The sequence below is a fragment of the Zea mays genome, chromosome 1 (genome assembly GCF_902167145.1).
Source record: "Zea mays cultivar B73 chromosome 1, Zm-B73-REFERENCE-NAM-5.0, whole genome shotgun sequence".
In the NCBI taxonomy this organism is placed as follows: Eukaryota; Viridiplantae; Streptophyta; class Magnoliopsida; order Poales; family Poaceae; genus Zea; species Zea mays.
Window position 1 is genome coordinate 294398631 of NC_050096.1, and position 9430 is coordinate 294408060.

Sequence of the window (9430 nt, forward strand, 5' to 3'; positions counted from 1 at the left end):
ACCGGCTCACCGCGAAGACTAACGAAAGCCACTTGCGCAGAGACGACGTGTGATCTCGATGAAATATTCTCGGTCGGCGTCGTTACCAGTAGCCGACGCCCGAGAGCCAAAGGCAACCAAGAGTCTGGACTGGAGGCGACCATTTCTATCATGGCGGCCATAGTCATGGAGAGAGATTCGCGTGACGTGTGCCTACGCTACGCTCACCTACTGCCGTGTTTGCGTGCATGGTCGCCGGCTGCACGAAGCAAGGGAGATTCGATCAGTTAACCTGTTACCCTTGTTCGTTCACGCGCGCGTACGCGTACCGTGTCAGCTGGCTCAGATGCGACGCGGTATCGCACTACGTACCATGTTTTGTTTATTTCTCGCTCACGCGTCATTGCTAATAGTAACAAACTTGGGCCGGCCGCATACGGCTGATGATATATATCCATTCTCGAATATTTGTCGCGTGTTAATTTATTTTTAAACTAAAACACAACAAATAAAAATGATCGGAGGGAGTAGATTTCAATGGAATCAAATGGCATAAAATGATTCAGACTTATTACTATTTTCACAACCCGTCTGAAAAAACAGCAGCCTTGAGCTCTCCTAATAAAGGCTGTATAAATAAGTGTACTTGTTTTTAGCAAACCAGCACGATACCATGACGACTCGAAGAATATATAGGAAATGATAGTGTGTCTGAATTCACGCTAGGCTCTATGGACCGACCAGCAGCATTGAGCATGCAAATGTTCGAACAAAATTAGATAGGATCACAGAAAAAGGTAACTAGGAGATTTAACAACCCTTGTGCTTTCTTGACTGTAAGGGCTAGTTTAGGAGTCAGAAAACCGGATAGGATTGGAGGGGCTAGAATCCTCTTCTTATTCAAAATTTTGAATAAGAAGAGGATTCTAGCCCTCCAATCCCCTCCGGTTTTCTGGCTCTCAAACTAGCTCTAAAGGTCGTCTCCAATTAATCTCATCTGGTTGCATTGACATCTTCCTTTGGGAGAGAAGGTCGTCTATTCCCTTGCCACTTGTTATGAAGCTCACTAGCAACATCTAGAAATGAAATTCCTATGCCATGTCAAACAAGGGCTCATCTTTAGTGTAACGACCCATTGATAGACGAGAAGCGATCGAGAGGAACAGACTTATCGCTTTACACGTGATGCATGACACACAAACCCGATGTTTTAAAATAGTAGAGATTTATAAAACTAGGCTTTTCAATTACTTTTAACTTTGAAAACTGTTCACTTTTTGTATTTTGGTGGTTTTGATGTCGATTTCACTGATGCAGTGCCACACCAGAAGTACTGCAGTAAATTGGACTACAAGTATTTTTTGTAAAAAATATATATATAATAATAGAAATAATTCAAAATTTATGCTGGGCTCGTCAATCGTCATGGCCTTGCTGTTTCCTGGGCTGGGCCTCGAAGTCGGAATGGACGTCCTTTCTTTCGCTTCCCGTCTGGTCCCCTTCCGAGTTCCGACTTCGACTCCCACCGCTGCCGGCGGCGCTGGCTAGGTGAGGCTAGCGGCGGCTCTCTGCTTCAGCCGGAGCGCTACTCGGTGCTGCCCCTCCTCCTCGCCTCCTGGGTAAGGAACTCTCCCCAGAGACCGGGTCGGTTTCTCGTTTAATTTGCTCCTCATTTTCATATCAGTAACAAGGGGAATGCACACTCGCAGCCTCGCAGGAGGACAGAGATTCTAAAATTCAGTACAAACTGACGACCTACACATTCGGAGCTTGGCATGGCGCTGTCAGTGTCCATATAGCTGCCTCAATGGCGCTGAAGGTTGCGTATCGCATACGCTTTGCGAGATGGCACCTGCTATCAGGCAGACTCATGTACTGTTCGTGCCCAGATTCGCCCTCCGCGCGGGCTTCTGCCGAGAGAGCAAGTTCTTCCGAGTTTGATTCTGCGATCCGGTCACTCAAGGACAGTCTCCGGCCAGAGAGTCTAGCCCGGATTCTCGATTCCACGTCCGATTCGAGCTTGGCACTTAGGATCTTCAGATGGGCTTCGCATCAGAGGTATAACATCCAGACGGTTGATACCTACAGCTGTATGATCTCCAGGCTTACTGTTGTGGAAAATCGTGATGAGATGGACAGCCTCCTCAGTGAGATGGTCAGGCTGAGGGTTCCTGCGCTGGAGCAGGCCCTTAATAAATTAGTTGAGTCCCTGAGCAGTAAGAACCGATGTGATGAAGCTTTGCTGGTAATACAGCATGCTAGATCTGCGAAGCTTAAGTTGTCAGTCTCAGCTTGCAACGGAGTGCTGCATGGTATGGTCAGGCAAGGAAGGGGTTTGCGGTTGTTCATGCTTGCGTACACGGAGATTATCAAGGCGGGAGTCCTCCCTGATGTGGAGGCATTGAATTTTCTGATCCAGGCTTTGTGTGAGTCTGGTCGTTTAGATCTGGCACTGATTCAGTTTGACAGGATGAACAAGAAGAGGTGTACTCCTAATAGTCATACGTTTGAGATACTGATCACAGCACTTTGTTTCCACAGCAGAGCAGATGAAGCGGTCAAGCTCTTTGATAAGATGCTGCAACTTAGATGCTCCCCTGATAGCAGCTTCCATGCTCAAGTGATGCCCCTGTTTTGCAAGTTCAGTAAAGTTAAGGAGGTGATTACGTTGCATCGAATAATGAAAGAAGGCAACATTCAGTTGAGTCTGCAGTTGTACAGTGCCTTGGTTAGATGTTTATGTGAGAATGAACTACTGGATGACGCTACCATAGTGTTCAAAGAGATGGTAGCATCAGGTCATGCTCCAATGGCAATTACATATGTGGACATGATAAATTGCTACTGTACAAAATCCAAGTTCCACAACGCTATGATCTTTCTAGAGGAAAATGGTGTCACTGAATTAGAACCATATAATGTGCTCCTGACATGGTTGTGTAGAAATGACAGGCTGCAGGATTCAGTAAACTATCTTGAGAAATTGCACAGCAGAGGTTTTGTTGATTGTGAGTCATGGAACATTGTTATAACTCAGTTCTGCAATGAAGGAAACATCAGAAGAGCATTTGAGCTCATTGGTAGAATGGTTGTTTCTTCATTTGCACCAGATAAGACTACCTATTCTGCTGTTATATCTTGTTACTGTCGATTAGGATCTTACATAGATGCCTTGAGTATGTTCAGAAGGGTAAGTATTAGCAACATGTCTTTGAATTCGGAATCTTTCTCACAGCTTGTAGAGGTTTTGTGTCACTCAAAGAGGATCAAAGAAGCTATCGAAGTTTTTAAATATCACTATAATAGAGGTTGCAGTCTGACAAACAAGTCACTTGATATGCTAATTCAAGGGAGTTGCTTGTCTGGAAAGATTCAAGAAGCAGTCAAATTGCGCACGTTGGCTGTTTCTGTTTGCACAGGCACTTTTTGTACATTCTCCACTTATGACATAATTATCCAAGCACTGTTCCATTTGAAGGAGGGGAAACATGTATTGGCTCTCTTTGCACAAATGTTGATGGAAGGTTGTCCATTGGATGGGTATGCATACAATATTCTGTTGCGCTCTTTCCTCACCAAGGAAACAATTATTGAGGCTGCTATCTTGTTCAACAGAATGGTTAACCATTCCTTTTTTCCTGACCAAGAGACGTTTGAATTATTAGTCAATGATATGGCCTTGTTTTCTTTTCTTAATATGGTTGCACAAAGTTTACTGAAAGTGGTAGATGCAAGTGGAACAGTGAGCCCTAGAATGTATAACATTATTATTTACGGACTTATTAAAGAAGGCTTCAAGAGTGAGGCATGCAAGTTTCTAGACCAAATGCTGGAAAAGGGGTGGGTGCCTGATTCAAGGACACATCGTGTCTTGGTCGGCAGCTCTGATCTGGTGGAGGCTAGAGAACTTGTTGAAGCCTACCAGACAGTGGATGGTGATAATGTGGCCAACATATTGTTGGAAGGACTAGATTGAGGTCTGTGACATGTTTTGGTTTACTGTTGTAGGGAAAGGATATACCAGTGCTGACAGTGTTTCCAGGTAAAGTTTTCATGAAATACTGTCAGTAATGAATACTGGTAGCAGAATCTAGAAAAGTAGAAAAACCTGTAGCAGAAAAGATAAGGGAGTTGTACATACTTGAAAGACCTTCAGCAAAGATGAAAACGGCAAATTGCTCTGGATAACGTCCTGTACTTTTCAGACATTATCGTGCCATTTCTAAGGAAAAAAAACACAATCTTTGCCATCAGTAATAGTCTGTGTGATGACTTGATGAATTAAATTGACTTTGGTTTCTTGCCTGAATTTCTGCTATTATATTTGTGGCTATTCTGAACCCAATATGGAACTAAACCAACACCACAAAACAAAACCCACCAGCTAGGCCTCTACTAACAGATTGGGGTGTTTAAAACTTAAAACAGTAATACATAGTGACAAGTTACTTTTGGCATAAAAATGAACCGTGTTTTCTTGAGTAGCTTTTTCAGATGATGTAGTGCTAGTTAATGAAAGTCGGTCGAAAGTAAATAGGAAATTAGGGTTATGAACACTATACAGGAGGAAGGAGATATTAATTAGGAGGTCAAGTATTACCTAGAAAAGTCATCTTTAGGTATTTAGAGGTATTTAGAATCAATGTTATAGAGAGATGGGATACTGACGAAGATGTTAGTCATAGAATCAAAGCAGGAATAGATAGAATGGAGTCAATCATCTGATGTTCTATATGACAAGTGGATATCACAAAATCTAAAATACAAATTCTATAGAACGGTAATTAGATCTGCTATGTTGTATGGGATAGAATATTGGTCTATAAAAATACAACATATTTATTAGATAAGTATTGTTGCGTTGAATTTATGGCAATATAGGAAGGGATCAAGTTCGAAATAATGATATGTGTGACATGTTAGTGGTAGCATCAATTAAAGAAATGTTGTCCAACATCGATTGAGATGATTTGGACATGTCCAACAAAGACTTCTAGGCGTCTGTGTGTAGTGAAATCTTAGTGTGCGATAGCAATGAAAAGAGAAGAGGATCGAAGTTGACATGGTAAGATAGCAATGAAAAGAGAAGAGGATCGAAGTTGACATGGTAAGAGTTAGTAAAAGAAGACTTCAAAGGTTGATATTCAGCATTAGATAGGAATGCCACCAAAGGTTTAGCATCGAATAGAAATGCCTAGAAAACCGCTATCTATATGTTCGAACCTTGTTTTGTAGAAAACCGCCAATGGCCCTATTTGACACAACTTATTTTCAGCTTCTTCATAAATTTAAGCAGAAGTTCTGTCAAATAGACAGCTTCTCTAGTAGCTTATCAGTTCAGCTGCTTCTCAGAATGAACTAAAAGTAGCCAACAAGCAGAAGTTGCTTTTCACCAACTTATCAAATAAGCTGCTTTTTCAACAAGCAACAGTTGTGCCAAACAGGACCATTAACTGATAATGAGGCGTTAAAAAGGAGATGACATATAAGGTGATAGAGTCCCACTCGTATGTGGCTGGCTAAAAAAAGTCGTGGAGATGACGATCGAGCGAGCGGGGCCATCAAAAGGTTGTGTGGCCGTGTTTTGTTTCGGCTTCTCGTTAGAATCGGCTTATGAACGTTTTGTTTTTTCATTCCGTTTCTGTGAGAATTATTTATGCGAAAATTATACAAATCAATATAAATATAGAATCCGTTGAATCATCGCGATAGGAAGAATTCGTCGCTTCCTAAATCTTAAACCATGCATACCCCTTAATCTTCCCTCGTGAGTAAGCCTCGTGATATCTAGATTCTTACGACAACTATATTATCTAGGAATCTAGATTATGTGAAAGGCACTTTAGAAAAAAGTTGTTCCATACAAGCTCGATATCATTTCATGTTCTTTAGTTGTAATATATATAGAAATAGAAGATTGGTTGTTTGGGAGTTTTTTTCTTGTTTTTTATAGTATAGTGAACTTTTAAGGAGCTGATAGTATATGCTTATTCACGAATTTAACATACTACCTCGTCTATATGATTTTGTTTAAGTTTGGCTGGTTATACCAACTGTTTCATAATACTTTACAACATAAAAGCAAAATTACTAGTTTCATCATGACTTAAACTATTATAATATATAATTCATTTAGTTTAAAATAATTTAATCTTGTATATAAGTGGTCAAATTTAATAGTTTAACTTGGGACAAATCTAAAAAAAAAATTTATACAGACAGTTAGAGTATAATTTTTCTTATAGTTGGAGAAAAGTTCACAATGTTTTCCACTGGACCCCTAGGCGACTAGGTTGCATGTGTTCGACGTCATAGAAAATACTAGCCTACACAGTTCCACAACAGTCGCAACTCGACTATTCGAGTCGCAAGCAGGGTTTACCAAACTGTTTTGTTGTCAAAAATCGCCCTTCGTTGGTAACGGTAAACCGACTGTTTACCAGTAAAGACCGATAAAACTAATCGGTTTGCTAAATCAAACTAAAACTTTTTCCTGTCGATTTACCGATGAAAAAACGCTTGTAAACCATCCAAACCGTCGATTTTCCAACAAATTAAACCGCCTTTTGATGTTTGCTACAATGAAAAAGAAATTGACGGGGCTCATTTGTATTTTGCTTAATTCACATTGCTCAGTGAATATTAATTGACCCACATAACATATGTTTACAAAAATGACATACAACATACATATATAACCACAGAGTGCAATTCTCATTTAAAACAACAAGCGAACTTCGCAATACTCTAATTCTCATGCAACAAACAACTATCGAACTTAACAATAACTAATCTATAAACATAAACCATCACATATGTAACAATATTAACATATAACATTGTAACAATATTAACATATAACATATATAAATCTAAAACCCTAAATCTTAAACATATTATTGAGACTAAATCTGAAACCCTAAATACCACAAAACTAAATTTGAGCAATAAATACGTAGTATAGAACTAAATATGGGTAGTAGAACTGGTTTACCGGAATTAAAACACGGTTTACCTGCTCATAAACCGCCGCCTTTTGGCGATAAATCAACGTGTTAACGGTTTTACTAACGGGTCCATACATTTTTCTACTCCCTCCTTCCCAATTTATAAGTTGTTTGACTTTTTTGAACTAAGTTTGACCGACTCGTCTTATTCAAATTTTCTGTGAATAACTGAAAAATCAAAGCCAAAATTAAAGTATGTTATATGATAAACAATACCAAAGTAAAAAATTATAATAATTATATTTTTTGAAAATAAGTGGAACAAATTATAAATTAGAATGGAAGGAATATTTTTTAATAGGCCAAACTAAACTAAATTTAGATATTTTATATATCAGATTACTCATGAACGTGTATTTTTTTATCATTTTTATAAAATTCTAAAAATTTTAAATTTAGAGTGATTTTTGAAAATACCGGTGGTAAACCACCACTTTTGTAATCCTTCCCAAGGGAAAAACAATTAGGCCCCGTTTGTTTCGTTGAAATTGAATTCAATTTTAATAATTATAATTTAGACAAAACTAATTAAGTTCATATATTTATATATGTAATATATTTGTATATTATACTAAATCATATGAAAGAGATAGTTATATACTACATTTATGTTATAGCGAAGCAAGTAGAAGAGTGTGCTATAAGTTGTGTATCTGAAAAATAGCATATAAATTTATAGAATCAATTTCCATCTCTCACCCCATGAATTTGAGAGTCTTATATGATAACTTTGGAAAGTGGTGGAATGTCACATTCTAAAAAAATAGCCTATTCCTGTCAGCGTTTCGAGACCGGGGGGTCCCTGGGCCGACGAGTGAAATGTCGCCGCGTGCCCCAGCCCAGATGGGTCGGCGCGAGGCCGAGCGCGAAGGGGGGAGAAAGGTGGCCGGAGACAGGCGTGAGAGAGGTGGAAATCCCGCGGCCTTCGTGTTCGTCCCGCGCCCAGGTCGGGTGCGCTTGCAGTAGGGGATTATAAGCGTCCACGCGGGAGAGGGAGCGAGCGGCCTCACGCGAGCGCCTGTCCCGTCCTCGTCCCCGCGCGGCCAACCCTCTGTAAGAGGGCCCTGGTCCTTCCTTTTATAGGCGTAAGGAGAGGATCCAGGTGTACAATGAGGGGTGTAGCAGAGTGCTACGTGTCTAGCGGAGGAGAGCTAGCGCCCTAAGTACATGCCGTCGTGGCAGCCGGAGAGGTTTTGGCACCCGGTTCGTGTGGTGTCGTGGCCGTCGGAGGAGCGCTAGAGCCTGGCGGAAGGACAGCTGTCGGGGCTATCGAGTCCTTGCTGACGTCCTCTTGCTTCCGTAAGGGGGCTGAGAGCCGCCGCCGTCACAGAGCGTGCGGGGCGCCATCATTGCCTATCTGGCGGAGCGAGCCAGATGGGACGCCGGTCTTGTTCCCCGTAGCCTGAGTCAGCTTGGGGTAGGGTAATGATGGCGCTTCCTGTCGACGTGGTCGGTCCGCGCCCTAGGTTGGGCGATGTGGAGGCTCCTCCGAGGTCGAGGTCGAGTCTGTCTTCCGTGGTCGTGGTCGAGTCCGAGCCCCTGGGTCGGGTGAGGCGGAGACCGTCGGCTGAGGCCAGGGCTGAGTCCGAGCCCTGGGGTCGGGCGAAGCGGTGTCCGTCGTCTTCCGGGGCTGAGCCCAAGTCCGAGCCCTGGGTCGGGCGGTGCGGAGTTCGCCATCTTCCGAGGCTTAGCCCAAGTCCGAGCCCTGGGTCGGGCGGAGCGGAGTTCGCCGTCTTCAAGGGCTTAGCCCAAGTCCGAGCCCTGGGTCGGGCGGAGCGGAGTTCGCCGTCTTCAGGGGCTTAGCCCGAGTCCGAGCCCTGGGTCGGGCGGAGCGGAGTTCGCCGTCTTCCGGGGCTTAGCCCGAGTCCGAGCCCTGGGTCGGGCGGAGCGGAGCTTCCTATGGTGCCTGAGGTCGGGCCTGACTGCCTGTCAGCCTCACTCTATCAAGTGGCACTGCAGTCGGTGCGGCGCAGGCGGCGCTGTCCTTCTGTCAGGTCGGTCAGTGGAGCGGCGAAGTGACTGCGGTCACTTCGGCTCTGTCGACTGAAGGGCACGCGTCAGGATAAAGGTGTCAGGCCACCTTTGCATTAAATGCTCCTGCGATTTGGTCGGTCGGTGCGGCGATTTGGTCAGGCTTGCTTCTTGGCGAAGACAGGGCCTCGGGCAAGCCGGAAGTATGTTCGTCGCTGGAGGGGGGCCTCGGGCGAGACGGAGATCCTCCGGGGTCGGCTGCCCTTGCCCGAGGCTAGGCTCGGGCGAGGCGTGATCGAGTCCCTCGAATGGACCGATCCCTGACTTAATCGCACCCATCAGGCATTTGCAGTTTTGTGCTGATGGGGGTTACCAGCTGAGAATTAGGAGCCTTGAGGGTACCCCTAATTATGGTCCCCGACAGTAGCCCCCGAGCCTCGAAGGGAGTGTTAACACTCGCTTGGAGGCTTTTG

General features: G+C 43.5%; 1 protein-coding gene across 2 annotated transcripts; it reads left to right on the forward strand.

Moving 5' to 3' along the window:
* Positions 1–1412: 1412 nt before the first annotated feature.
* LOC103644172 (pentatricopeptide repeat-containing protein) lies at positions 1413–4232 on the forward strand. Of its 2 annotated transcripts, none has more exons than XM_008667366.4 (2): positions 1413–1598; positions 1689–4232. In XM_008667366.4, exon 2 carries the CDS (start codon positions 1787–1789, stop codon positions 3953–3955), a length of 2169 nt encoding a protein of 722 aa, XP_008665588.1. In that variant the 5' UTR covers positions 1413–1598; positions 1689–1786; the 3' UTR covers positions 3956–4232. The 2 variants fall into 2 exon arrangements, with proteins under 2 accessions (XP_008665588.1, XP_020402582.1); XM_020546993.3 differs by having other exon boundaries at positions 1445–1598; positions 1664–4232.
* The last annotated feature ends 5198 nt before the right edge of the window (positions 4233–9430 follow it).

Coding starts and splice junctions, on each gene's coding strand:
- LOC103644172 (XM_008667366.4), top strand. CDS start 1,787: ATGGCGCTGAAGGTTGCGTATCGCATACGCTTTGCGAGATGGCACCTG.